Source organism: Camelina sativa, chromosome 13, assembly GCF_030686135.1.
Source record: "Camelina sativa cultivar CO46 ecotype springtype chromosome 13, ASM3068613v1".
Classification (NCBI taxonomy): domain Eukaryota; kingdom Viridiplantae; phylum Streptophyta; class Magnoliopsida; order Brassicales; family Brassicaceae; genus Camelina; species Camelina sativa.
In genome coordinates this window covers 239,906-266,932 of record NC_141892.1, presented here as the reverse complement: position 1 = coordinate 266,932, position 27,027 = coordinate 239,906, and the positions used below count along the sequence as shown (strand labels likewise).

At 37.6% G+C, this 27,027-nt stretch overlaps 8 protein-coding genes and 1 long non-coding RNA gene across 30 annotated transcripts; 7 read left to right on the top strand and 2 right to left on the bottom strand.

Moving 5' to 3' along the window:
- Nucleotides 1-112: 112 nt before the first annotated feature.
- On the bottom strand, nucleotides 113-3,949 carry LOC104734158 (E3 ubiquitin-protein ligase APD2). Of its 2 annotated transcripts, XM_087481449.1 has the most exons (11): nucleotides 3,356-3,949; nucleotides 2,724-3,272; nucleotides 2,515-2,621; nucleotides 2,312-2,437; nucleotides 2,120-2,213; nucleotides 1,660-1,734; nucleotides 1,491-1,573; nucleotides 1,176-1,322; nucleotides 954-1,026; nucleotides 549-852; nucleotides 113-403 (listed from the first exon to the last, which is right to left on the bottom strand). In XM_087481449.1, the coding sequence occupies exons 2-11, from the start codon at nucleotides 2,983-2,985 to the stop codon at nucleotides 328-330; spliced, it is 1,347 nt and encodes a 448-aa protein (XP_087337575.1). In that variant the 5' UTR covers nucleotides 2,986-3,272; nucleotides 3,356-3,949; the 3' UTR covers nucleotides 113-327. The 2 variants fall into 2 exon arrangements, 1 of the variants encoding a protein (XP_087337575.1); XR_015578087.1 differs by lacking the exon at nucleotides 3,356-3,949 and having other exon boundaries at nucleotides 954-1,075; nucleotides 2,724-3,238.
- LOC104734156 (LIMR family protein At5g01460-like) lies at nucleotides 3,434-7,350 on the top strand. The gene is made up of 14 exons (XM_010453681.3): nucleotides 3,434-3,940; nucleotides 4,049-4,134; nucleotides 4,484-4,599; nucleotides 4,717-4,827; nucleotides 5,007-5,105; nucleotides 5,209-5,331; nucleotides 5,614-5,676; nucleotides 5,770-5,834; nucleotides 5,927-6,036; nucleotides 6,137-6,251; nucleotides 6,345-6,410; nucleotides 6,517-6,627; nucleotides 6,715-6,781; nucleotides 6,886-7,350. The coding sequence occupies exons 1-14, from the start codon at nucleotides 3,591-3,593 to the stop codon at nucleotides 6,931-6,933; spliced, it is 1,530 nt and encodes a 509-aa protein (XP_010451983.2). The 5' UTR covers nucleotides 3,434-3,590; the 3' UTR covers nucleotides 6,934-7,350.
- A 371-nt stretch (nucleotides 7,351-7,721) lies between these two features.
- Nucleotides 7,722-9,612, top strand: LOC104734154 (protein N-terminal and lysine N-methyltransferase EFM7). The gene is given in 8 exon segments (XM_010453678.3): nucleotides 7,722-7,881; nucleotides 7,977-8,038; nucleotides 8,315-8,448; nucleotides 8,569-8,714; nucleotides 8,835-8,851; nucleotides 8,853-8,907; nucleotides 8,988-9,086; nucleotides 9,154-9,612. Coding segments are annotated over 8 exon segments (747 nt in total). The 5' UTR covers nucleotides 7,722-7,823; the 3' UTR covers nucleotides 9,330-9,612.
- Nucleotides 9,613-9,658: 46 nt separating this feature from the next.
- LOC104734155 (uncharacterized) lies at nucleotides 9,659-11,621 on the top strand. Its single transcript, XM_019234396.2, has one exon. It carries the CDS (start codon nucleotides 9,713-9,715, stop codon nucleotides 11,513-11,515), a length of 1,803 nt encoding a protein of 600 aa, XP_019089941.2. The 5' UTR covers nucleotides 9,659-9,712; the 3' UTR covers nucleotides 11,516-11,621.
- Nucleotides 11,622-12,181: 560 nt separating this feature from the next.
- On the top strand, nucleotides 12,182-16,323 carry LOC104734153 (vacuolar cation/proton exchanger 4). Of its 2 annotated transcripts, XM_010453677.2 has the most exons (13): nucleotides 12,182-12,350; nucleotides 12,660-13,495; nucleotides 13,579-13,646; nucleotides 13,769-13,797; nucleotides 14,039-14,235; nucleotides 14,340-14,561; nucleotides 14,680-14,868; nucleotides 14,961-15,077; nucleotides 15,159-15,212; nucleotides 15,421-15,537; nucleotides 15,646-15,736; nucleotides 15,820-15,856; nucleotides 16,159-16,323. In XM_010453677.2, exons 2-13 carry the CDS (start codon nucleotides 12,935-12,937, stop codon nucleotides 16,160-16,162), a joined length of 1,686 nt encoding a protein of 561 aa, XP_010451979.2. In that variant the 5' UTR covers nucleotides 12,182-12,350; nucleotides 12,660-12,934; the 3' UTR covers nucleotides 16,163-16,323. The 2 variants fall into 2 exon arrangements, with proteins under 2 accessions (XP_010451979.2, XP_087337574.1); XM_087481448.1 differs by lacking the exons at nucleotides 12,182-12,350; nucleotides 12,660-13,495; nucleotides 13,579-13,646; nucleotides 13,769-13,797 and having other exon boundaries at nucleotides 14,098-14,235; nucleotides 14,335-14,561.
- A 445-nt stretch (nucleotides 16,324-16,768) lies between these two features.
- LOC104734152 (thylakoid ADP,ATP carrier protein, chloroplastic) lies at nucleotides 16,769-19,370 on the top strand. The gene is made up of 10 exons (XM_087481445.1): nucleotides 16,769-17,356; nucleotides 17,663-17,719; nucleotides 17,810-17,872; nucleotides 17,965-18,021; nucleotides 18,114-18,197; nucleotides 18,275-18,343; nucleotides 18,426-18,538; nucleotides 18,609-18,778; nucleotides 18,882-18,960; nucleotides 19,051-19,370. Exons 1-10 carry the CDS (start codon nucleotides 16,919-16,921, stop codon nucleotides 19,172-19,174), a joined length of 1,254 nt encoding a protein of 417 aa, XP_087337571.1. The 5' UTR covers nucleotides 16,769-16,918; the 3' UTR covers nucleotides 19,175-19,370.
- A 132-nt stretch (nucleotides 19,371-19,502) lies between these two features.
- LOC104734151 (protein root UVB sensitive 5) lies at nucleotides 19,503-24,879 on the top strand. 19 transcript variants are annotated; one of them, XR_015578070.1, is made up of 16 exons: nucleotides 19,506-19,802; nucleotides 19,916-19,978; nucleotides 20,083-20,249; nucleotides 20,391-20,491; nucleotides 20,624-20,694; nucleotides 20,781-20,827; nucleotides 20,908-20,986; nucleotides 21,081-21,153; nucleotides 21,258-21,347; nucleotides 21,449-21,508; nucleotides 21,624-21,737; nucleotides 21,832-21,892; nucleotides 21,964-22,082; nucleotides 22,218-22,310; nucleotides 22,883-23,194; nucleotides 24,818-24,879. XR_015578070.1 is itself a non-coding variant. In XM_010453674.3 (15 exons), the coding sequence occupies exons 1-15, from the start codon at nucleotides 19,609-19,611 to the stop codon at nucleotides 23,126-23,128; spliced, it is 1,566 nt and encodes a 521-aa protein (XP_010451976.1). In that variant the 5' UTR covers nucleotides 19,505-19,608; the 3' UTR covers nucleotides 23,129-23,460. The 19 variants fall into 19 exon arrangements, 4 of the variants coding, with proteins under 4 accessions (XP_010451976.1, XP_010451974.1, XP_087337570.1 ...); XR_015578083.1 differs by lacking the exon at nucleotides 24,818-24,879 and having other exon boundaries at nucleotides 19,503-19,802; nucleotides 20,403-20,491; nucleotides 21,241-21,347; nucleotides 21,449-21,488; nucleotides 22,883-23,460; XR_015578082.1 differs by lacking the exon at nucleotides 24,818-24,879 and having other exon boundaries at nucleotides 19,503-19,802; nucleotides 20,403-20,491; nucleotides 21,241-21,347; nucleotides 22,883-23,460.
- LOC147929073 (uncharacterized) lies at nucleotides 21,615-22,777 on the bottom strand. The gene is made up of 3 exons (XR_015578086.1): nucleotides 22,637-22,777; nucleotides 22,265-22,381; nucleotides 21,615-22,104 (listed from the first exon to the last, which is right to left on the bottom strand). It is a non-coding gene; the product is annotated as an uncharacterized LOC147929073 (long non-coding RNA).
- Nucleotides 24,126-26,684, top strand: LOC104734150 (E3 ubiquitin-protein ligase AIRP2-like). Of its 2 annotated transcripts, XM_087481446.1 has the most exons (6): nucleotides 24,126-24,272; nucleotides 24,818-24,885; nucleotides 25,496-25,646; nucleotides 25,745-25,811; nucleotides 25,914-26,148; nucleotides 26,243-26,684. In XM_087481446.1, the coding sequence occupies exons 1-6, from the start codon at nucleotides 24,126-24,128 to the stop codon at nucleotides 26,451-26,453; spliced, it is 879 nt and encodes a 292-aa protein (XP_087337572.1). In that variant the 3' UTR covers nucleotides 26,454-26,684. The 2 variants fall into 2 exon arrangements, with proteins under 2 accessions (XP_087337572.1, XP_087337573.1); XM_087481447.1 differs by lacking the exon at nucleotides 24,126-24,272 and having other exon boundaries at nucleotides 24,447-24,885; nucleotides 25,504-25,646.
- The last annotated feature ends 343 nt before the right edge of the window (nucleotides 26,685-27,027 follow it).

Below are 27,027 nucleotides of genomic sequence, written 5' to 3'. Positions count from 1 at the left end.
GGAAAAGTGATGAGAGGTTTAGGAGATGCACATGATTCTTATGTCTAAGCTTTTTCCCGTACAAGGTACGGGTCTAATACTAGTTAACTATAAACAAGAAATGGCGCTGAAGTTATCGAATCGAAAAAAAATATAATTTTGGATGAACCGGGTTCGACGATATATGGTTACAAGTACAATCAAGCCGAGAAAAACTCCGGAATCCATACATCATACACAGAAACAAGCACTCTTATGGCTTTTCTCCATCCCACACTTGTCTTTACATCTATACAACAGATACGGTAATGCGAGGAAACAACAGCAAGCAACGTGCATTGTTGGGTGTTAGACATTAAAGATCTTCTTCACCTTCCTGATCTTCCTACGACATACAGGGCAAAAACCTGATGTTTCAGCTATCCTGCGTATTACATCCAATTTTTTAAAAGTCATCATTAATGTTAACCCAGTCCGATTTTAAAACCAAACAAAAGATCATATCCTAATATTGTTTAAACGAAGTCATGTTTTATCCTAAAAAATGGAAGGAATGGGTTATTTATTACCGTGTCCCGCACTGGAAGCAAGCAACGCAGTGACCACAAGAGAGGAAGAAACAGTCTCTAGGCGCATCATAGCAAATCGCACAGAGATATCTTGTACTACTGTGGCCTTCACCATGTGCGCCTTCCAGTTCCTCAGTACTTGTCAAGATAGAACTGTAGGACGAGCACCAGCTCGAGTTATCGTCGTCTTTGCCAGGAATTAGAGGAGCTACATCATCATTTTCATCAGCAGTTTCGTCTTCAGAGACTGGTTGTCGTTTATTGAAAAGACTCGAGACAATTAACAAGAGTGCTGTCACTACACCTGTAATCAAAAAATCCCAGGAGAAAAGCAAAATTTTATATATAAGTCTTAACGAAAAAACCGGTTGCTATGACTCAAAAGTTTAACAGAAAGAGCATTACCCATGCAAACCATGTATGCAATCCACCTTGGTTCATATGAGAGTTTTGCGCAGAACTCATTCTTAGAATTGTTCTGAACAACAAGAAGAGAGTTGAATTCAGACTGGTTCGTAAGATTTCTTCTGGAATATACATACATAACAATGTGAACTATTTTGTATTGCTCTATGAACTCGTTCGTAAGGAAGAGTGAAATAGAAAGACAAGAATTGGGCTACATACCAGCTTTGGACCTGGTGATGTTAGTACCGCAGCATTAGTTCCAAATAATGGAACACCTAAAGTGCACTTGTCGTTAGGGAAAGAGCAATTGTAATAAGCATTTGTAGTATCATACAATATCCCCTCGACTTGAATGTCAATCGTCGCCTGAACATAGATATTGTGTGAGAATATTAAGACAAAAAGAGAGCTACTCCGGATTAGAAAGGGGCAAAATACTGCAGTAAAACTAACAATTGAGGCTCTTGTTTCAAAAATTTATCCTAAAAATTTAACATTTAACATATATCATCATGAGTTGCTTCAGCTTTTTACCTTCACTTCATTCAGGTATACGTTGCCTACTGCAACGTAATAGCTCGACGACTTAGTTATGTCCTGCTCAATGTAACCACTATCTGTCACAAAATAAAATAGGTAGAGTGTGAGTGAGCTCATGAATATTATGAATTAAAACCTATCAGTTAAAGTCTTGATTGCTTACCAGAGATTATATGCCATGATAAAGTGGTGTCTGGACGTGTAGGGTCTTGTACCCACTCAGAGAGCCCATCCACACCTTCGATTATGAATGCATAAAAAAGCTGAATAACTAAACAACTATTTCTTATTGACAGCCAATAAAGACCAGAATACATCACGAAATCTCAAACATCAAATCAGGGGAAGGAACAAACTACAGTAGCCAATGCACCAAAGGTAGTGATAAGAATGATTTCGAGTAGAAGCCTTACTGGAAGAAGACAAATCATTAATAGATGGCAAACACAGCCAATTAATAGCTGTCTTAGACTCTTAGTGGATACCAAAACATCACCAAACACACGACTTTGCCAATAAACTATTGTGACGCTAACTTAAAGTAACCAACAAAAAGAATATAAGAGCATCCATCTAACTTACTGAAGTAATAATCATTAAAAAAGGAATCGTCTCTAGCATACCTTGGGCTATCACAAGGTAGAGGGAAGAACCCACAGATTCAACATTATATGAAACTTTTAAGCGTGACCCCTTGTTCAAATACTGTATCCAATACTGAAACGAGTAGCAAAACAAAAAGGAATCAGTACCCGTTGCATAGCCATTTCTAGATAGCAGAGAGAGAGAGAGAGAGAGAGAGAGAGCTTAATGACCTTGTAAGAATCATTTGGCACGGCTAGATAGTGAAGTTCAGACCATTTAGCCGGAACATCAAGCTGCGGGGCTTGGTTCAATCCATAGAGTATCAAACCTGATCCCTTGTTCCCTAATTCTTCCACCTTGAGAAAGAAACATGATATCAGGAAAGTTCGACGACAATGGTGGGATCCTAATGCATGAGAGGAGAGGAACATACAATAACATTTTGGACGAACACTGAAGTTGGCTTGATAAGGAACGAAGAGTTTGGTCCCAACCATACGGTGGTGGTGCCGTAAAGCCCCAGAATCAAAGTCATCGACACTGAATTCAAATTCAATGACAAAACACAAATATCATCAACAAAAAAAAAACATTCACACAAGGGAAACAAAGCAAAGCATAGATTGACAATTCGAATCTCACCGAAGATACAGAAGGTAGCAACGACGACAACGCAAGACCAAGGGTCTTCAGAAGAAGTCGAACTATCCCTCACGTTCTCAGATGCAACAATGCTCCCATGGCGGTAATCGTACTCGGTACGATTCCATGGTGGTCGATCACGTTGATCAAAACCACTATCTTGTGCGTGTTCAAAGCGATGATACCCGGTCTCTTCGCGGGTCACAGGAGGAGGAGGAGGAGAAGAAGAAGAAGACGAAGCGAGGGAATCAGGAAGAGACATGTCGCGAAATCGAATCGAATCGAGGAACGAAGAAATCGAATAGAAGAAGAAGAAGGTAAAACCCTAAACGCAGGGTTGGGGTTAATGTTGAGGAACGAACGATGATGACAGAGATTTGAACGACGGGTCGGCTTCTTCTCTTTCTTCATCGTCACGCTCGTTGAACGGTGGATTCACCCACAATTTTTTAAGAGAGAGAGAGAGAGAAAAAGAGACGACTTTGGACAAAGTAAAACATTTTCCTCCTCGTCTCGTCTTAGACAATTACTGTAACATCCCATACCCATCTGTCACAATCGAAGGTATTTTAGTAAATATGACATATAAGAGAGGGGCTTATACGTAAATTATCAGACTCGAGTTCACATACCCGGACGCAGTCTTCGTTTGTCTTTTCCAACCTGGTTGGTTTTTCGACATATGTAGGTGAAAAGAAAAAGAAAAAAACAGATCTACAAAAAAAAAAAAAAAAAAAAATCCCCAAATTCAATTTCAAAATTCGAAGCCTCAAAAGAAACCCTAATTTTGTTTGAATCGAGTTGCTGCTTTCTCTCTCAACCTAGGAGGCCCTGGGGGTTAAGGACCTCTCGTAACATTGGGACGCGATGGGAGATTTCAATCTCGCTCTCTTGATAGTAGCGATCGTGGTTTGCGTCATTGTTTTCATCTCCAGCATCTACCTCCTCGTCAACTACCAGCATCCAGATGACGCGAACCAGGCTTATTTCCCCAAATTCGTTGTTGTCTTTGGGTTATCCATTGCTATGATCTCCATTCTCATGTTGCCCGCCGATGTGGCTAACCGGCATGCTTGTCGCCATTCGATTTACAACGGCGCCTGCAACCTCACTTTGCCCATGAAGGATCTTTGGCTTGCCGTTTACATTATCGACGCTGTGCTTGTCTTCTTCATCATCCCCTTCGCTATGTTTTTCTATGAAGGCGACCAGGACAAGTTTGTTTCTTTCTCCACGACTTTATATTTTTTGAGTTTGTTAAGTTGATAATCGAGAGTTGCTGAAGTTTTTTGTTTTTTTTTGTGGGATTTCGTTTTTTACTGCAGGAGTCTTGGAAAGAGGATAAAAAGTGCTTTGATTTGGGTGGTTACTACTGCTGTTGTTTGTGCTCTGGTGCTTGGGATATTATACGGTTAGTTATTACTGTGCTTTGGTTTCTTTTGTAGATTTGAGCTTCGTATTCCCCCTGGTTTGATGAAAATTCTGAGATTATGTTGGAGTAGTGATTGACCATTAGTGGGATTGTGAAAAGGGTGATTATCTGATGTTTTTCTTATTTACATAGTGATGTGAGATCATTAAATGATGTTTTGTCTTGCCCAGCTCTTTTTAGAGTCCTTCCTCACCTATGTGTTTGGCTTACATACATGAGCATAGCTCTTTTTTTTTTTTTTAATCTTCTATGAGGCTTCCAAGTTTGCATGTAGTTTCGTGATCTTTAAGTTTCTGCTTATAATGTGCTTCTACAATCTATTATTTAGGAGTCATTGGAAAGGTGGACTTCTCTGTCAGGCACTTGTCTTCTGCCACAACCACTTTCCCTACTTCATGGCAGTTTTCAAATAATCAACCTTGCATTGGTAACACTGCTCGTCAGGTAATACTTGATCTTTTATTGTATTCTTGGTATCAGTTTATCGCTCATTAGTCTCTATGCAAGTATATTTCAAAGTGTAACATATTGTTCGTGCTCCTTTGTTTAATCGATTGGCAGTGCTCAGCATATACAGCTAATGCTGCATCTGAGAAGACGTGGACCATGCGTACTACGTTTCCAGAATATGTTGTAGCTCTAGCTACAATTGTTGGGTCAGTGCTCTTCACGGTATGTACATTCCTCTGTTAGGTGTTTGTGTTAAAAGTTGCACCTCATTGTCTTGGAAGGCATGTTATCTTTCTTATATTAAGGAGGCTTGGTTGTGTTCTCTTGTAGTTAAAAGACTTTTGGTGGCTGTCATTTTTTGTTTCCTCTAAAGATAAACTCTTTTATCTTAAATGTTTTAGATATTTGGTGGTGTTGGTATTGCTTGTCTACCCTTGGGACTTATCACTGCATTCATCAGACGACCAAAGGCTGTTATCACTCGGTCACAGTATATAAAGGTTCATTGTGCTGGTTTTTTAGTTGTCTTCATGCCAAGCTTTTCTAAAGAATGTATTTGGGTCAGTCTTTTGTGGCCTAACAAGTCATCTAAATGTTTTCCAGGAAGCAACTGAACTAGGTAAAAAGGCAAGAGAACTAAAGAAAGCAGCTGATGCACTTCACCAGGAAGAACGAAGTGGTGCTAAGGGAAGGAAGTGGAGGAAAAATGTGAAAGCAGTTGAAAAGGTACACCATCATATCTAAAGCTTTGGGGTCTTATTTCAAATATGTTCCATATCCACAAACTTGGCCGATGCGTCTGTTGATATTGGTTACTGATGTGTAGAGGGGCTTTTGGCCGTAGGTGCAGTTATTTAGGTGATCTTTCCTAGTAAAAATCTAGCTAGAAAATAGAAACCAGTTCTGCTATAGGCCCACTACTACTGGCAGCTTTATGCATACCTGATTGTGGATTTGAATTCTTAACTGCTCTTAATTGGATTTCATTGGTTTTCATGTACCCTGCAGGAGTTGCTCCAATTGGAAGAAGATGTGAACCTCTTAGAAGAGATGTATCCGCAAGGAGAGAAGGTAAGATGAGTAGATGACTATATGTATCTCAGTAGTTTATCTATCGAAAGAATTCTATAATCCAACATGTCCCTTACCTTGTTCATTTTCCAGGCAGAAACTGCTTGGGCCTTCACTGTCCTGGGATACTTGGCCAAGTTTATTCTTGGAATATTAGGGTTTGTATTTTACAGAATCTTCTAGTACTTTCACTCTATAAGCCCTCCGTTAAGCTCTTATTAAATAAATCTTTTTCTTTTGCTTGTTGAAGATTAATTGTTTCTGTGGCTTGGATTGCACACATCATCATATATCTACTTGTTGACCCTCCACTCTCTCCTTTTCTTAATGAAGTTTTCATTAAACTGGATGACGTCTGGGGTAACTTCATTTTCTGTTCCTATTATGCTACTCAATACCATGTTCTTTTGTGTCTGACCTGGCTCTATGTTGATACATATGACATTTTCTTCTTCTCTAGGTCTTCTGGACACAGCTGCATTTGCTTTCTTCTGTTTCTACCTCCTACTTGCTGTTATTGCTGGGGCAATGATGCTTGGTTTGAAGCTGGTCTTCATTACCATTCATCCAATGAAGTAATTTATCTTGTGGTTTTGAAATGCTGTTGCTATTTCAGAGATCTTTCTGTTTTCTTTTTGTTTCTCAGAAGCCTAATTTACTTGTTGCAGATGGGGAGCCACTCTTATGAACTCTTTCCTCTTCAATGTTGGTCTCATTCTCCTCTGTTCTATCAGGTAGACTTCTTAGTTCTCATATTTCCCGTCAGCTGAAAGCATCAAAAGTATATACATAGTAACCTTAATTCTTACAATTGGCTATTGTGGCTCACTGAAACTCCAGTGTGATCCAATTCTGCGCCACTGCATTTGGATATTATGCTCAAGCCACCGCCGCACAGGAGATATTTGGCCACACTTTGCAGTCTCTTCGTGGTATTAAGTACCTCTACAAGTAAGTAATATTGGACTTCTGCAGATATAGGTCTCAATGTGTACATAAGACTAATGAAAATCAACTCTTCTTATTGGTATCTTTCAGGTACAATGTGTTCCAAATCGGGTTTGTTGCCCTCGCTGGACTGACCTTTTTATATTACATTGCCTTTGTAAGTGTCATATATCCTCGGTGTTCTGTTCTTTGCATTATATAGTTTTGTGACAAAAGTCATAAATCGTTATACTCATGTTCTTGGTGGGTATTGTTTGGCAGGGATGGAGAAGGAAAAAGCCGAGCGGTAGATTCCAGCTCTCTACCTAATGTAAATTTCTTCTATTTATTTTTATCCTCTTTGTTTCCTCGTCTTTGGGATCGATTGCGTGCTGCTGAGGATTGCTCTGTCCACAATTATACCGAGATTGGTCTCATGATCTTTGCAAGTGGTCTTATATTATAAGAACAAGCACCTGCCCAAAAAGCTTCTCTTCTTCTACTTCTATTTTCTGCTGAGGTTTGGTTTCATTTCACTTGAATGTAATATTGTTCTTCTTCTTCTTTTTTTTCCTCTCTTTTCCTTTCTCTTGTATCTATTGTTTTATTTTTGTTTGATTAATTACGAGAAAGATCTCTTGTGTCGCCTGTCTTCTCATGGTCTTTTGTACTACTTCCAATACTCTCTCGTAACCGTTACTTGGTTAAGAGTTTAGATTATCAGAACAAATTCGGGTTTTGGAGTTATCCGTGTCTATAGTGAGTGATACTCGAGGTAAGATGACAAGAGACTTCATGCCACATTTGTATTATAGTTGGGAAACCATAATTTCTCCTTATCTCAATGGCATCTTGACTAGGGTTTGGAGAAGTCTTTTCAAATTGAAACCTAATACAGTACTTTTTTTTTTAATGTGGGTTATATAGACAAATTTAATTCGGTTCAAAAGTTTGGTTCCGGTTAGAAAACAATATTCAGAGCTAAAAGATAACATACGAATTTAGACATCAATGGCAAATGTGGAGATGGGCCTGAAATTTGTACTCTTTTAGTTGCCCTAATGGGCTTTTAAGGTTACATTGGACTTTATTTTGCACGGAATTAGGAAATTTCCGGACACTCTAGGGCGGCCAGAGGATCTCAGAGATGGGAACACGTCTTTAAGCCGTTCGATCAAACCAGTCTTTCCGCTACCTAAACAAACAACTCAACGAGTGACATGGACATAGCCCTCTTCTCGCCGGCGTCCCTCTTCGCCGCCGACGGTGACTTCTCCGGTCAGTGATACCTCTTCTCTTTCTATTTCTGCTATGATCGTAGAGAGAGTATCATATATATAAAGCGAAGTAAGCTGTATTTTTGTTTTTCTCAGATGGAGAGACGACGGAGACGAGCCAGAGCTTCGTTGAGAGGAATCACCAGTTTCCTGGATTTGTAATTTTTTTTCAATCCTCGATCCTACTCTGCTATCGATTCCCTATTTTAGTTTTATCTTCTCCGTTGAAGAGTGAAGAAACTCGAACTTCTGATTTCAGGGATTTTGAGTTAATATAGTAGTGGTTAAGTTGATTTGGGGGGGGGGGGGGGGGGTTTAACTGAGGAATCATGTTTCCTTGTAAAAAATAGTTACAAGTTAGTAGTTAAACTACTAGAGAGTACAGTTCTGTGTTGGTGATTGTGATTACTTGTTGTTATTTGAATCTTGAGTAGGAATTGCAAATCCGGGAATTTGGTTTCCATCAGCTGAATGCAAACTTGCTGTGGCCAGGTACATTTGCCTTTGCTAATTGGTTACTGCAGCATCGACACTTGATCCAAAGGCGGCGCTGTCTCGAGATTGGAAGGTACTTCCTTGCATCCCAACTATGATTGATTTGAGTCTTAGTTACAAACTGCTTTTATATGCCAGTGTCGTCAGAGTCCACTGATCAGGCTTTTTGTACTTATAATCATCAATTTGGCAGTGGCACAGGGGCTCTAGCTATTTTTCTTAAGAAAGAGTTCAATCTCGACATAACTACTTCGGATTACAATGATCAAGAGATTGAAGATAATATTGTTCATAACTGTATTGCAAACGAGATTATCCCTTCCCTGCCTCATATCAAGCGTGAGTTTCCCTGCTTATCACTCTCTCAATGAACCACATTCTTATCTTATCTCTAGTAAAATGGCTAAGTATTGACTTGATTATGTCTGCTCTTTTTTATATTCTTGTCTATTATGACAGATACATGGGGGGATGAATTTTCCAATCTCAGAACCAGATTGGGATTTGATCATAGCTAGTGATATACTTCTATGTAAACACCCCTTTCCCATTCTTTTTTTTTGGAAAACTATCTATACATTATACATTTTTTACATTTTGTTTTTTTCGCAGATGTGAAACAGTACCCAAACTTGATCAAGTCTCTGACTTTTCTTCTCAAAACCTACAAACCAACCAATGCCGCTAGTCCAACAGAATGCAAGCTAAATGGTCAGTCGTCCTTTCTTTTTGTCACCACACTAAAAGAAGTCTCAACATTTACTCTTTTTACCTGTAGGAGCAGACACAGAACTGCCTCGTCCGGTGTTCTTAATGAGCTGGAGACGAAGGATTGGGAAAGACGATGAGTCTCTATTCTTTACTGGTTGCGAAGAAGCTGGCCTCCAGGTGAAGCATCTCGGAAACCGAGTTTATTGCATCAAGCTTAGAGAGAAAGCAACCTCTGAAGAATAGGTTGACAAACTCATGAATCTTCCACCTCTAAACTACCGTTCTGTTTGTTTCTCTAGCAGCTCATTTCGATTTGCTTTTTGGGTCAAAGTTATGGTCAAATGAGATACCATTACAGGGATGCCAAATCATCATCATTCCTCAGTTGGTGTGGCTTCTCGCTTAAAGATCAGTTGAACATAAAGAGGGACAATTAATGACCAGTTAGTTAAGAAAAGAACATAGAATATATTCTGTTTCCCTTCGATACTAAGCATTTTCTTTTAAAAATGGGGCATTAAGAAAAGAACATAATTTGTGATACTTGCCGTGATACAAACTTGAAATAACACGAACATATAAACCCTATAGCTTTAGCCAATTGTCGTCACAACTACCAGAAACCAATGGATCCTCTTGAGCACGCTTCTTCCTATCGTCTCTTATGCCCTGTAGAACGATTTGAAAAAGATAAAGATGGCAAAGTGACAACAATTAGTGGGAAAATCCATCACATAATCAAGAGTTCCTATTTCATTTCTGATGCTGAAGACGAAAAGTCCAATCATCATCACTCCTTGCTTCTTCGCAACAAAAAAGAAGGTGAAGAGGACAAAGTAATATATTATTGTTGGGCTTGTCAGATAGAGATGATAGGTAAAACCTATTATTTCTGCAGCTATTGCAGAAATCACTACCACAAAGAATGTGTTAGGTCTCCTTCCGAGTTCCATTCCTCTGATCATCCAAAACATCCTCTTCAACTTCTCTGGCTTCCCGAACCTTCCAGACAACATCAAACACAATGTTCTTCTTGTAGAAGGGCCCATCACGAGCTATTTTACTACTGCTCTCTTTGCGATTTTTCACTCCATCCATCCTGTGCGGAGAAACCAGCATCCCTTACTATAAACAATCCGAAAAGGCATATGCATACCCTTCATTACTTCCCAAGGATATCCACTTTGATTTGCGATGTTTGTGGGTTGGATGGCGATCACGGTTACTTATATGTATGTCTCCTATGTGATTTCATTGTCCATAAACGATGTGTTGACTTACCATATGTCATAAAGGTATCTCGTCACGATCATCGCCTCACTTTTACTTGTAATCTTCCTTACAAAGACCCGACTGATTGTGGAGTTTGTCATGCAAAGATAAAACAAAATTACGGAGAATACTCTTGCATGAAGGTGGGATGCGTTTATGCTGTGCATTCTAGATGTGCCATGCAAAGTGATGTGTGTGACAGGAAAGAGCTTGAAGGAGAGCCTGAAAAAACATATGAAAAATCTCAAGTGTTTGAGGACAAAGGGGATGGGATTATACAACATCCCACTCATCCGGGTCATCAGTTGCGACTTGAAAAAAAAATTCACAATGAAAGCAAGCATTGTCAAGCGTGCAGACTTCCTTGTTATGATGATGCTGATGGTGGTGGTGGTAATGTGTATCGATGTTTGCAATGTGATGATTTCATTTTACATGAATCATGTGCATATATTCCTCGTGTTAAACAATTTATGCTGCATGTTCATCCATTGATTCTAGAACTCAGTTACACCACAAGTTGGTTTCAATGTTGGAAATGTCGACGATACTCATGCGGTTTCGCATATGCATGTGGTATTCAAGGGATGTGTAACTATATGGTGTTAGATACTCTTTGTGCTTCTATATCTGAGCCGTTCCATCATCACTCTCACCCACATCTCTTGTTCGTTACCTCTACTCAATACGATGGTGAAATATGTTCCATCTGTCAATCATGGAAGCCACAACCTTTGAACTGTGTGAAATGCGATTTTGTTTTGTGTTTTCGTTGTGCCACTCTTCCACATACAGCAAGGTACCAGCATGACGAGCATTTGCTTTATTTCTCTTACGAAGAAGATGCAAAAGATGAGCTTTATGGGTGCGAAATATGCGAGGAAGATATAGATCCAAGGAAAGGGTTATATTCATGCAATGAGTGTGGAGTCACACTTCACATCGACTGTTTACTAGGAAGAGATCCGTATATGAAGGCTGGACAAACTCGCACAGTAAACTGGGACAAAACAACGGTCCATGTTCTTCCCAACACTTATTCAACTCGACCTATATGCAAAACTTGCCGAAGACGTTGTCCTTACAAAATAAAGATAGTAGTATCATCTCAGGTAGACCACCCATTCTGCTCTTTTGATTGCTATTATGGAGAGTGATCAGGTATGTTGTTCCCAAATCAGACCGACGTAATGTAACAATTTTATAATGTTTGTGTGTATGGAATAAAATTTTAGTGTATGGTATAGATTTATTTTTGACAAATATAGAATATAATTTAATATAAATTAAACCGAGTTGAATTTTTGATTTGGTCCGCAGACCAGGACCAGATCATTTTATATGGTCATCTTCGAAGCGGTGTTCCTCGAACCAACAATCTCTAAACTTTGCCAAAAAGTCTTTATCAATTGAACTACCGACGCTTGGTACTCTAGAATGTCTTTATAAACGTTTTTCTACAATTTTTATGGTATTTTTAGGATGTCACATATAAAATTCAATTCGAAACCACTTAGTTTATATTAAGACTACCTATTGATACATACATCAAATAGTTTTAGAAATTTCGAGGGAGTTTCGCAAGATAAAGACATAAATTCATATAATAATTAGTTTATAGAAGATGATTCGTAAATTTCGTGGGGGAATAACACACGTAAAGACTAATGCAACTTATTTAGATGAGTCAACCGCACATAACTCCAATTTTTTTTTTTTCGCGTTTTCACTTATATGACCGTTATCGAGATGTGTGATTTGTTTAATCTATGAGGATCGATGCATGTAAATTAATCCCCTACGTACACTCTTCATTTCGTTAGTAACACATAGGAAGTTTATAAAAAGTATTCATCAAGTCACACAAAAATTGAGTCCAACATGTGCAAGGAGACACACAAAAATTCCAAATCATTTATATATATAGTTGCAACTTGCGCGGGATTGAAGCCATTCATTTCTTCTTCTTATAGTAGTTCTCATTATAGAAAGGTAAAACTCCGTAGAGATCATTCTATTCATGAGTAATGTATCTATACTACATTCAGAGCCCGATTTGAACAAATGTTTTTGAAACATTTCAATAGGACCCCACTTAGAAGGGGCCCCCACTTTTTTTTTTTTTGGGTTATATATGAATGAAAAAAATATATAAATTTAAAGAAAATTTTTAATAGAAACAAGAAAAAATGGTTATCTTTTTAAAAAAAATTGAAGTTTTTGTTAGTTTTTTTTTTTAAGTTTTAGGAATATGTTTTTTATACAAGATTTTTTATTAAATGATATATTTTTATTTTGTAGGTTTTGATATTATGAAAGTAAAAATGTCATTTTACCTAGAAAAATTGTCATTTTACCAAAAAAAAGTGCAACTTTTTCTTAATTTGTATAGGCCCCCAATTTCATTAGTCAGGCTCTGAATACATTGGTTGGATATATCCAAATATACAAGAGATATACATTGTGAAGATCTAAACCTATATTATAAAGTTTTTTTTTTTTTTTTGACAACCTTATAAAGATTTATGTATATCTTTATCTTATTTGTATTTTTATAAAATGATATATTGACATAAATGATAGACACAAAAACATTGACCAAAAAATGTAAAAATAATATACAAAGACGTCAACAACAACAAAAAAAGGATATAGAAAGAAACGTTCGTTCACACGCGTTCTGTTTTAATTTTTATACAAATATAAATACAAAACCGAGAAAGAAAAAGAAAAAGAAAAAAAATCAGATTTTGAGAAAAGAAAAGAAAAAAAAAAACAGATTCAAAGGGAAAAACATAAAAAGGTGCTTTGGTGGGTTTTTTTACCAGAGAGAGAGAGAGTCAACGAATAAAATGTCTTGGATCAGTGCGGAACCGTCTCGGAATTTGTCTCTGTTAGAGAATGGCGGAGGAAGTGATAAACCGACGGCAGAGACGTCGAGGCGTGTGCGGAGAACGGTGTCTGCGTCGTCGATGATAAGGAAGAGATCGGATCTGAAGCTGATCTCGAGAGTTCGTTGGGAATTTGTGAGACTAATCTTGACGAATCTTCAAGAAGTTCTTCTCGGCACCAAACTGTTCATTCTCTTCCCGGCCGTTCCTCTCGCCGTTGTCGCTCACCGTTATAGATGTCCACGTGTAAGTTTTTCAACTTTTTACAAACCATAACAAATAAACAGGTATTATCCCTTCATTCATGTAACCAACAAAACAAAAAACAGGCGTGGGTGTTTGCGTTGAGCTTGCTGGGATTGACACCTTTGGCCGAACGTATCAGTTTCCTCACAGAGTAATAATTATTCTTCTTTTTTTTTTTTTTCATTCTACTAAATAACGTTTTTATTTATTTTAAAATTAATAATAGCGTTATTAATTATCTACAAATATTATTATTTTTTAATTCTTAAACAGGCAAATTGCTTTCCATACCGGTCCAACAGGTGATCATTTAAATTTCGTTGACTATTATTTGTTGCCATTTGAATCGAACCGGCCGGATTATCCAGCACAAAACCGAAGTTAAATGATTTTTTTTTTTTTTTTAGATTATTCTGGATTTGATAACATTATTGACATGCAAGCTAAATAAACAAACTAAGGAAATTGGAATTAATGTAATGTGAAACTGTTTTACATATATGGGAAAATTAATGGTGGAATTTTTTTAATGAATGTGTGAAGTTGGGGGATTAATGAACGCGACTTGTGGGAACGCCACGGAGATGATAATTGCGATTCTAGCGGTTGGACAAAGGAAGATGAGAATAGTGAAACTTTCACTTCTTGGCTCTATTCTCTCCAATCTTCTCCTCGTCTTAGGCACTTCCCTCTTCCTTGGTGGTCTCTCTAATCTCCGCAAACACCAATCATTCGACTCAGTACGTTCAAAAATTTACTCTTTTGAATTTAATTAATTAGTCCGATCCTTAAATATATGTATCATCTTATCATGCATATGTTTCGTAATTGTTTACAAGAACAGAGACAGGGAGAAATGAATAGCATGTTGTTGTATCTGGCGCTCTTGTGTCATACACTACCAATGATATTGAGATTCACAATGCAAGGTGAAGACGATGTATCAGCTGTTGTTGTGTTGTCCAGAGTAAGCAGCTTCGTTATGCTCGTTGCTTACTTGGCTTTCCTCATCTTTCACCTCTTCTCTTCTCATCTCTCTCCTCCTCCTCCTCCTCCTGTTCCTCAGGTTCTCTCTCTCACACTGACATTCTCTCTTATACTACTCTTCACAATATGAATCATATATCTTGTGCTGCTTCTTATAATCTATATATATGTGTGTGCGTCGGTTAATTATATAAAAGAGGGAAGAAGAAGAAGAAGAAGAAGAAGAAGAAGAAGAAGAAGAAGAAGAGCACGTGTATGACGATGACGTGAGAATCAAGGAAGAAGAAGAAGAAGCCGTTATTGGAATGTGGAGTGCGATTTTTTGGCTTATTATAATGACACTTCTCGTTGCTTTGCTCTCCGAGTACCTTGTCTCCACTATCCAGGTCTGTTAATTAATGTAGTATTTTCTTGAATACTTAAATTCGATTAATTCCATTATAAGTTTTATAAAACAAAGTAAATATGAAATGGACAGGACGCAGCAGACTCGTGGGGATTATCAGTGGGATTCATAGGAATCATATTGTTACCAATTGTTGGTAATGCAGCTGAGCATGCTGGAGCTGTCATCTTCGCCTTCCGTAACAAACTCGTATGTTTTACTTCGTTTCCCCCCTAATTTATTACATCATATAATTAGTTCATTAACATTCACATCAAACCTCTTTATTAGGATATAACCCTTGGAATTGCTCTCGGGTCTGCAACGCAAATTGCTTTGTTCGTGGTAGGCAAATCGATTTAACAATTTTTTTTTTTTAACAAATACTTCTCTTAGGGGTTTACAAACTTGGCTCAATTATGAGGTATATAGGTTATCTTCAATGGAGGATATATATTATTTTTCATTTTTCATAAACTTGTACTAATACTAAGAAAATATTTCATTGTGGTTCACTTTCCTTACAACAATCTAATTTCAAATTTGAATGTAGGTACCAGTGACAGTGTTAGTGGCATGGATAATGGGAATAGAAATGGACCTTAACTTCAACCTCCTTGAGACCACTTGTCTTGCCTTGTCCATTATTGTTACTTCCTTAATACTGCAGGTGCAATTTCATTTCTGTACTCACTAAATATAGTATATATACTTTGATTCTTACGGCTGTGTAAAATATATAGTTTTATGAATATATTTATTATACGATTATTAATAGGATGGTACGTCGCACTATATGAAAGGCTTGGCTCTTCTCTTGTGTTATGTTGTCATTGCGGCCTGCTTCTTTGTCTCTAACTCACCCTCAAGTAAGTTTCTCTTTGCATTACTTACTGTTCGATCGGTATGAAATATTCACTATGATATTGATTTTCTGTTTTCTCAATTGCAGCCGAAACCAATACAACTAATCACAGAATGACGACAATGTAAGCTATATATGTTCAATTATTTATCAAATACTTTATGCCACATTTCAATGATAGAAGAATATAGTTCTTAATGTGAAAATAATAATAATAATATACGAATGCTTAAGCTTTAGGAATCGAAGTTCGAGGGTAACAACAATGAGTGCTAGCTTGTTCCCCATCGATCCATATATATACAATAGTAAACAAAAAAACATATGATAAATCTAAGAAAACCAACTTCTAGAATGTTAAATCATTTTCAGATTCTCAGACTACTTAATTCTATATTGTGATATATGGTTCATATCTTTTTGCAGGTAACCCGACGACTATTGTTTTGTCTTTTTTCTTTTTTTTTTCTTTTTTTTTTTTTTATTAGTGTATTGTTTATTAATTTTACTACATATTTTAGTTCTTGAATTTGTATTGTGCAAGTAAATATTTTTTAAAGTAATTTATACTTAAATCAGTTTTATTAACGATTCCATAGAGGTAGTTAAGGTAAACGTAATAACTAACGACTTGCACCACGAAATATGTAGTTGATATCTGTTGATTTCACGTGAGATATATGTTATGGTACATATATCATGAATGTAACGTACATATATTGGCAGCAATATTTCATAAAAGTAGGAATCTGTTTTTTAAATTACAAATCTAAATGGCTTTTCATGGGAAACAAACATATCAGAGTATTCAAAAGTCTTAACGCTATTTGTCATTTTCGTAAAATCTGAAAATTTAATTACACGGACTCACCGTTACTTTGGCCGGAAGTTATATTTTTCATAATGGTATGTTCCAACTTCCAAGTCTCGGGAAAAGCCCAACTGAGCCCACTAATTTGACTAGAACTTTTGTTTGGATCGGATCCCATTATTAAAAATAGTTAAAATACGAACTGTTTAATTACAGGAATGCCATCACTGGAGACAATTTATAGTACAATTTTGTTGCAATTTATATATATATATATAACCAAATTAAAATCTGAATATTCCTCTCAGGCAGGCGAGAGATTTTGGAAGCCCAAAAAAAAAAAAAAAAATAAGAAATCCAAAAATTTGATCCGCCATGGGAGAAGAGAAGTCTCTACTTCAATTCCGTAGTGTTCCTTCACTCAGGACCTCTGATTTCGCTCTCACCGACGAACCTTCATGGAGCCTCCTGGAGAACAACGTGTCGTCGAATCGTCGGACAAGGAACAAAAGAATCGGTGGTGGCGGTTTTACCAATTTCGCCTCCTTATCTGTAGCGACTCGGAGAGATCGGAAGGAATCTCAGTTTAACGGTGGGAATGGCGGCGGAGGCGGAGCATTCGCGTCGGTGTCGGTGGTGTTTCGCAAGGAGGAGGATGAGTTCGCGCCTAGTTCGGCTCAGCTCTTGAAAAATCCGGTCGCTTTACTGTCATTCGTACCGAAAGACGCCGCACTGTTCTTCGCCGGGGCGTTCGCCGGAGCCGCCGCAAAGTCAGTGACGGCACCGCTTGACCGAATAAAGCTCCTAATGCAGGTAAGACCAAGAGAGCTCTCTCCTCTCATTCTCAACAACTTTAAGGTTTTCTCGCACGTGTGTTTTCTTTTTTTTTTTTCTTTACTCCTCGTGTCTTTTTTTTTTTTTTAAAAATGGTGGACTTGGTTAGTCGTGAGCACATCAATACGCTATCGTTTTTGCATTAGTTGTTGATGTTACATGTAGGGATGATTTTGATCATGTATTTGAATCTCTCAACTCAAGAAGGTATACCTTGACGGAATGAATCTATGGAGTATGTGTGATTGTGTTCTTTGTTAACAGACTTGTTGATTTAATTTATAGACACACGGTGTTCGAGCTGGGCAACAAAGTGCTAAGAAGGCTATTGGTTTCATTGAGGTATATATATATACTTAATCATGTAATTGTTAAGATGAATTATTTTAAAATCTCTGTTGATTTTGGTTTTGCTTGGAATTGCTACTGCAGGCGATTACTCTTATTGGAAAAGAAGAAGGTCTTAAAGGTTATTGGAAAGGAAATCTACCTCAGGTACCTTCAATTTCTTGGACTCTTATTGAAATATCAAGGTGTGTAAATATAGTATAGTTTGATTGCACATAATCTTAGTCTGAATAATCCAGGTGATAAGGATCGTACCTTATAGCGCAGCCCAGTTGTTTGCATATGAAACATACAAGGTATATAATCTTTCCATATCTAACTTTGGTTGTATAAAAAGTTTTAGAAATACTCTGTTTCCTGAACATTTTTCCCTTTATGTGTTTCTTAGAAACTCTTTAGGGGAAAAGACGGTCAATTGACTGTTCTCGGAAGGCTCGGTGCTGGTGCTTGTGCTGGCATGACGTCTACTCTGGTAACTAACGTTGTTTATAGGCCTGAATGAGTTTGTCTAATCTTAAAATTCCCTTAGAATCTATCTTCTTTATGCAGATTACATACCCTTTAGATGTGCTGAGATTGAGGTTAGCTGTTGAACCTGGTTATCGAACCATGTCCCAGGTATGATCATCGGATCATACACCAACTATATGTTCCAAAAATTCATCAAGATTATAAGGGACATGTCATATCTACTATCTAGGTTGCTTTGAACATGCTGCGGGAGGAAGGACTTGCATCATTCTATAAAGGTCTCGGCCCTTCGCTTTTAAGTATAGCTCCTTACATTGCCATCAACTTCTGCGTCTTTGATCTGTAAGTCTACTAGCAGTAAAACACTACCCCTGGAGATTTACTAGATTGTTAACAAGTTCGATATCTCCAGGGTAAAGAAATCTTTGCCAGAGAAGTATCAACAAAAGACGCAATCATCTTTGTTAACAGCAGTAGTCGCTGCTGCTATGGCAACTGGTACTTGCTATCCATTAGATACCATAAGAAGACAGATGCAATTGAAGGGTACTCCATATAAATCAGTATTAGACGCTTTCTCAGGTAGGAACAAAAATACCATATACTGTGTAGTATATTTTATTCTTCCCTTCCATAACGGTAGTTTCTGGTGACTTACCTTTTTATCCTCAAAACTGTTGTGCAGGTATCGTTGCGCGTGAAGGAGTTATTGGCTTGTACCGTGGCTTCGTTCCCAATGCACTCAAAAGCATGCCAAACAGCAGGTAGTTATAGTTTTGTTACAAAAGCAGCTTTTTTGTTTTCTTCTTGTTTCAGCACTAATAATTTTGGAACTCTCTTTCGTGTTGTTTCAGTATTAAGCTTACTACATTCGACATCGTCAAGAAACTCATTGCAGCGAGTGAGAAGGAGTTCCAAAGAATCGCGGATGACAACCGGAAGAAAGCAAGTCCTAACACAACAGATGAACAAACCTGAAACCGCGATTTTGGATTTCCAGAAGGTCATATTTTCCACAGTAATCATATGACCTTTTTTAGTGTGTGTTTTGTATTTTTGAATGTAATAAGTTGTATTCCTCCTCCTAATTCAAAATGTTCGTCAACTGAATCCTAGAGCTCAAAAGAGTGTATGTTACAGTTTATGGTAAGGTAATAAAATGTCTGTTTGTGTCTGGTTTTGATTAGCTACCATCCAATTTCGACCGGTTTTGATTAGCGTCCATCCAATTTCGACCGGTTTTGATTAGGGTCTAACCAATTTTAACCGGTTTTGATATTACTCGCGTTACTCCTTAAAATTTAAAAACGGCGGCGTTTCGGAAACGGGTCATCTATTTGGCGGTGGTTGCAGACGAAAAAGACGAGGAGATTAGCGGTTCAGAGAGAAGCTGCCGACGACGTGTCTTTTGTATGCTCCTTCACTCCGGCGAACTCAGAAATATCGTTCTCGTAATGTACTGTACTTTGCGATATTCTTTGCCTCTTCAAATCCCCCGAACTCGAACAATGGCGTCCTTTAAGCCGAAACGACGCCGTGTGGAGCACTTGCGGTGCTGTGTTCAGCCTAGTCACCGTGAAGATGACGAAGGGGCCGATGATAGGAGGTGAATGAATCTTATTTATTCAACTTCTTCCTGTTTTGATGGAATGGGACGTTAATTATTCTGCAAATGACGATTTGCTATTGTAATGTTAATGATGCTAACTTGGTTCTTAGTGTTGGAGTTGAAGGACGAGTTTCAATTGTGGTGGAGAGATACGGAAATGGCACTTCAAAAAGGTCAGCTTCAGGTTCTTTGATCTTATCTTGTTGCCCGAGCGAGGATTCCTCTGCTACAAGTCTTTACCTGTTTGAACATACCACTTCTTCTTGTACTTCTGCAGATATTTGCTAGATGATGATGATGATGATGATTCCCCTTTACAAGGCTTTCTCGAGGAGCTTGAAACTAAGCCTTATAACATATCTCAGAGCTCAAATTCCTCAGAAACCAACACGATTTGGCTTCCAGATGTTGTTAAGGACTTTATTTTTCCCACAGGCTTTCCTGGTTGGTACTTTTTAGCTCTTTAAAGTCCATGTATCTTTCAGTCTCTTCCTTGTTTGGGATCTCAGAATGCCAAACTTGTAGAGGTTTTGTAGAATACTATTTATGGGTCAGTGAGTTAATCTCGTAAATCACATTGTCCAGGGTCTGTTTCAGATGATTACTTGGACTACATGCTGTGGCAGTTTCCTACCAATGTTACCGGGTGGATTTGTAATGTATTAGTCACTTCAAGTCTTCTCAAGGCATGTCCAAATATTTCTAGTTTATTGCGTTCTTTTATCCTTGCTACAAACTGCTCAAGGTCTTCTTATGCATGGAAATGTTCTAAAAATGGATGTTTGCAATTTTTAAAAAGATATCATGCAACTATGCAGGCGGTTGGCGTTGGCTCTTTCTCAGGAACTTCTGCTGCCGCTACTGCTGCTGCTTCTGCTGCAGCCATCAGGTTTACTTTGAATGCAAACTTAGTTTGTCTGCTGCTACAGAATTTTGTTTCTATAGTTTTTTCAAACCGATCTGTTGTCTCTTCAGATGGGTGTCCAAGGATGGAATTGGAGCTCTTGGTCGTCTTCTTATTGGTAGGGAAACCATGGGAAGATTAATAAATGTTGATGCAGTTATCTTAGAACCTCTACAGTAAGAAGAGTATGTTTTCCAGGTGGACGTTTTGGTAGCCTTTTTGACGATGATCCCAAGCAATGGCGCATGTATGCAGATTTTATTGGCAGTACTGGAAGGTTTGTTGTAGATGACTAAAAGACTTGGTGATCAATATTTTGGTTAAAACTACGTATAGCATCAAATTGGTTTTTGTTTTGTTTTGTTATGCAGTTTCTTTGATCTGGCTACACAACTATATCCAACCCAGTTCCTACTGCTGGCATCCACGGGAAATCTAGCCAAGGTATTCCTTATTGCAATTCCCTTTTCCTGCCAGCTGAAAATCCTTGATTCATATAGATTATATTAATGACAGAGTGCACATACTTAGTTTATAATTCGAAATAGGCTGTGGCTAGGGGATTGAGAGACCCTTCATTCAGGGTGATTCAGAACCACTTTGCCATCTCAGGGAATCTTGGAGAGGTAGCAGCCAAGGTATGCTTGTCATGTATGTGTAATCAAAACCCAAATACGATAATTGAGTAGTTATGGGCCACTCTATTATCAGAGTCTCTTATTTGTGTACAACGTCTCAGGAAGAAGTGTGGGAAGTTGCGGCTCAGCTAATTGGTCTTGGTATCGGCATTTTGATCATTGTATTTTTTCTATTTTATTGTGTCATTTCCTTTAATCTATTCAATAGAGGTCCAACTGTATCTCGGCTAAATCATTTTCATGGTTTCATATTGTATGCTTATAATCTTGATGCAGGACACGCCAGGCCTTGTAAAATCATTTCCCTTTGTGTCACTTACATGGACGAGCATAAGACTTGTTCATCTCTGGCTACGCTACCAGTCGCTTGCCGTCCTAAGATTTAACACAGTAAGAGTTTTAAAATGTATTTTTTTTACAATCCCCATTCCCAACATGAAAAAACTCAGATAAGTGAAATGATTTTGAATTGAAATATGGCCAGGTAAATCTCAAGCGTGCTCGTATGCTAGTTGAGTCTCACGTTGTACATTCCACTGTACCAGGTAAGAATGTTTCTCCCTTTTTCCAGCTTATATTCAACCTCCAAGTAAGAACCATCTTCTACTATTTACAGGATATGTTGACTGCAACAAGCGAGAAAACATTTTGCTGTGGCAGAGATTCATGAAACCTCGGATCATCTTTGGTGTATCTCTTGAGGAAGTTTCTGGTCTGGAAAATTCTGTTTCTAAGGTAATCTTCTCCCTTCGTTTTACTGCATCCATATGTAATTTTGAGAGAATGATCTTCAGTTTATTTTTTTTTATTTTTTTTTTCGGCTATAATTTAATTGTTAATCCAACTTCTTGGAAACCTTTATTTGTTCAGGTGAAAGCACTCCTTAAGATGTACACAAAGGAGAAATATATTCTTACATTGAATAAGTTGAACACGGATACCGAGATTTATGTATCCTTTAAGGTATGTGTGTGGCCCGATATAAGACTTATCCGCACTTGCATCTATCGACTCAATCATGATTCGTCCTTGCTCTTGCATTGTGGAAAATAAAATCAGATTGAGTCATGATTTAGTTAGCGATTAGTTGATGAGAGTCGTAAGACTCATTCATCTTTCAATAATTGAGCATATCAAGTTAGGAGATAGGACTTAATAGAGATTATAGAGCTGATTTACAGTTTGCTTTCTTAACATTTGAATAAGCCACCGGAGAAGCGTACAAATAACGAGGTAGGGAGTTATTTCTCAAAATTATCGGCTTAACCGAGAGAAGTATGGTTATTCACCTTGTTGAAGAATGGTCTCGGTTATCTTTGGGGCTAGAGTCTGTATTTTAGTCTCTCATAATCTCTGGACCCATCCTTTACGTTTATCATTTCTCACTTTACATAACTTCTTGGTTTCTTTCTGGTATTGCTTTATCTAGTAAAGCATATATCATATATATATATATATATCGTGAGTCTGAGGTCTAAACCATTTTAAGCAATGTTTTTGGGTTTTAGTTGATGGATGTGAAACTAATAATGCAGGTGAATGCCACAAGCAGAGACGTGTTGAGATGTCTTTGGCAAGCATATTGGTTAGAAGAGAACATGAAAGGAAGCTTAAAAGACAAGGATAGTGTGTTCCAGTGGCTGAAGCAAAGCTTGTCGGAGATGGACAACAAGTTTGATGATTTCTTGTTCAAGTTGGATACTGGTGGATGGAATCTACGTGAATCTAACTTGAAGATTCCAAACAAAGTCCTCATCGAGCACGAATCTATCCCTCTCTAACATTAGAGATTCCAAACAAGTTCGATTCTTTCAGACTCATCACGGAATCTCTTGAACAACACTAAGGTAAATAATACCAAATCCTGTCAATTTGAAAATCTATTAATATATTAGGCGTCGATTGTAGGTAATTAGTAGAATATCATTTGTTTGGTACAGCTAATATAGTTAGGATATATCAGGCTGTGTATGGCAACTTGTATTGTTATGACCTGATCCATATAAAATTAGGAGTAAAAGAAAAGAAAGTATAATATCTAATATAAGCTAGTGTGGATAATAAAAGACAAACGGTGAGGTTTAAGGCCAATGATAGTGATTATTATTCCTCCTTTGTTTGTACTTGAGTCGTCACCATTATTGTGCTTGCGTTTATTTTAGAATTTAGAGGTGGCCTTCCGGAATTTAAAAAAACAAAAAGACGACAACAACAATATATAAAGTTGATTTGTATATTTACAAGAGAACCAAAAAATGCGTCTATCAGCTGTTATAATCTAGGGAATAGGGGATATGTATATAATATATTTCACTTGTAACATACTAAAGCAATCTAAAGGTAAATTTGCTATTTTGTGACAAGAGAAAAGTGAATTCGCTTTCGCTTTATTTTGTGTCTTCATTACCGTTGTTTGAATTAGGGGGTGTTTTTGAGTCATGATCGCTATATTAAATTTGGTTTCCGTAATAAATGATATAAGCAATCAATCATGTCACGAACATAAACTATTATTGTTTGATTCTTTTGTTTGCCCCTCATCCATATTTTCATTGATTGCAAAAGCACAGGTAGGTCACACACGTATTCTAAAGAACCCAAATTAAATAGAATAAGAAAAAAACTACATATGGCCTTGGGAGATCCAAGCATGCAAAATAATTTGAGTATTCCATATAAGTCATCGATTTCAGGATTAACCAGGGTCCACTTTAATTTACCGTATGGAAATAGAGAGACACGTACTCCAAAGCTAGTGTTTGGACCTACGGACCGCTCATGAATAGGACACGTGTCGCGATTTCCAGCGGCAGCCAAAACACACGTCGGTCAGATACTTCTAGCACTCTCTCACCACGAAGCTCACTTCCCACACTCACCGCCGCCTATAGCAGCGACACACGTCCTGTCACCGGCGTGTCACCCGTTAGTTTTCGTATTTTATTTTCAATTTCAGTTAAATAATATTATCCAATACTTATTAGGTGGGATCCTGACGGGTGGGCTTTCTGGTAATTACGTTAGTACTTTTCAGAAGCTTTTTTGTTTTTTGTTTTTGTAGTAGTAGTAGTAGTAGGAGAAGTGTTGCCGTTCCTTCTCGAACAAAAGAAAAACATAAAAAGATCTTTAGACGCTCCTCCCCTTTTTTTTGTATATTTTTTATATTACTTACGTGTGCTCTACGCGAATCTCTCTCTCTCTCTCTCTCTCTCTCTCTCCTTCTCTTGTTCCTGTCGCTACCTTGTGGTTGAGTTAGTAAAAAATTATCTCATAACCCCCCCCCCCCTCCCCTGGAAATGGGAGAGAGAATCATCAACTCGAGTTGTTAGGGTTTGCGATTTTTTTGAGGTTTGTGTCGGTGAGATCTCCAGAAATTGAGAAAAAAAAAAAGATAAGGGTTCTCTAGGGATATAGGTATTTGTTTTCTCTCACTCTCTCGCAAGGTTGATGCTGAAATTGTCTTCCCTCAGAAAATGCGAAAATCGTTCAAGGATTCACTCAAGGCTCTTGAAGCTGATATCCAGTTCGCCAACACCCTGTAAGTATATATATATATATATATATATCTTCCTCTCTGGCTCTCTCTGTCTTTGTCTTCTTTATTTTTCTGGGTTTATTCGCATGTTTCGATGTTTTGGTAAAAGTTTGATTTGTGTTCTTCTTTCTTAGTCGGGAGTGGTCAATTGTTTTGGAAATTTTGTTTTTTAAGTATGATTTTTTTCGTCTCTTCCGATTCAGTTAGATCAGATTGTTTACGCACTTTCGAGTTCTGTCGAAGTTTCTCAGACGATGTTCAGTTTTTGATACTTGTGAATCTGAATCTCTGTTGTCTGCTGAGTCTGTGTCTGCTGATGTCATAATGAAATTTTGAGACTTTGCGTTTACGCGAGAGCTCCCTTGGCTTAGTCTCATACGCCACCTCTTCTTTTGGTCACATCACACATATCTATACTAGTCAATTCTTTTTCCTTTGGTCATAAATTCTGATTCTATCCTATGTTGACTTGTTTTGTTGGATTAAGCTGGTGAAGTAACATGTTCTCATGTTGCGTACTAATCTCCTCATTCACTTTAAATCAAGTTTGTACTGTAGGGAATCAAAAAATAATTTATGAAAGAAAAAAAAAATAATTGATTTTTGTATGAAGGGCATCAGAGTATCCAGAGGAGTATGATGGTGGCTGCGTGCAGATGAGATTATCTTACAGCCCCGCGGCTCATCTCTTTCTCTTCCTTCTTCAGTGGACGGATTGTCATTTCGCTGGCGCTCTTGGATTGCTTAGGATCCTCATTTATAAGGTGGATTCATATTTTCTGCTATTTTATTATTGGATTTTTTTAATCCTCTGTTCTTGTCTAGCTCTCTGATATGTGATTCTCTGTTTTTGTTTTTCTAGGCATATGTTGATGGTAAGACCACAATGTCGCTACATGAACGGAAAGCTAGCATCAGAGAATTCTATGGTAATTTTATCAAATTGGCGCATTGGTGTCTCTTAAGCTAAGCATGCCAGATTAGTCCACCTGATGTTTTTCTTCTGACTAGCAATGGATGTTGATGAGCAGATGTGTTGTTTCCTTCGCTATTGCAACTTCACGGAGGGATAACCGATGTAGAAGAAAGGAAACAGAAGGAGATATGCGACAAAAGATACCGGATAAAGGACAGAACAGACAAAGGGAAGATGTCAGAGATCGACTTGGAGAGGGAAGAAGAGTGTGGCATTTGCTTGGAGGTTCGGAATAAAGTTGTTCTTCCTACTTGCAATCACTCCATGTGTATAAACTGCTACAGAAACTGGTATAGTTAGCTTGCTCTTAGTTTATTTTACACACACTCAATCATCATCAGCCTTCGTTAGAAGTTAAAGAATACATTGTGTTGTTTGAAACAGGCGTGCACGGTCACAGTCGTGCCCGTTCTGTAGAGGCAGCTTGAAAAGGGTGAATTCTGGTGATCTATGGATTTACACTTCGAGCAAAGAGATTGCGGATATACCAGCGATTTACAAGGACAATCTGAAGAGGTTGTTGATATACATTGACAAGTTGCCTCTCGTTGCTTCTGATCCAAATCTAATCTCTTATGCTCCTCTTGCTCGCTGAACAGTTCACTCACTCTCTCTCTATTTCTTCTAGTTATGCACATAGCAATATTACATCATCTCTTTGTGCCCACTTTGTATATAACATTTTATGTGTTTTCTCTCTTTCTGTTTCTGCCTCTAAGTTATTTTTTTTTCAGCTCTCTACAGTCTCTCACTCTCTCTGGTTTGGATTTTGTGTATAAACAAACCACCTTTGGTTAACCACATTGATAGATCTCGATATCACACATTTGTTGACGTGGGTTTACTTAACGGTTTGTTAGCAGATTAGTACATTCCGGAAACTTTGGGAAACTAATACATTTACTATTTAAAATTGGAAAAATAGAATGTTTTGTAATAGAGAGTTTGTAAATAGGAAGAAATAATGGAGTATATATTTGGTGAGAAAATTACAAAAATGAGAATGTATGTATATAAGAAATAAAGTTTTTCTTTCCCTCCAATCATAATTATTCAAATAATTGTTAATATAATATATTTTTAAAAAACTTCTTAGATACAAAAAAATACAGTTTGATATGAATTTTATTTAATAATTTTAAAATATATTATATAAATCTTTTGTATCC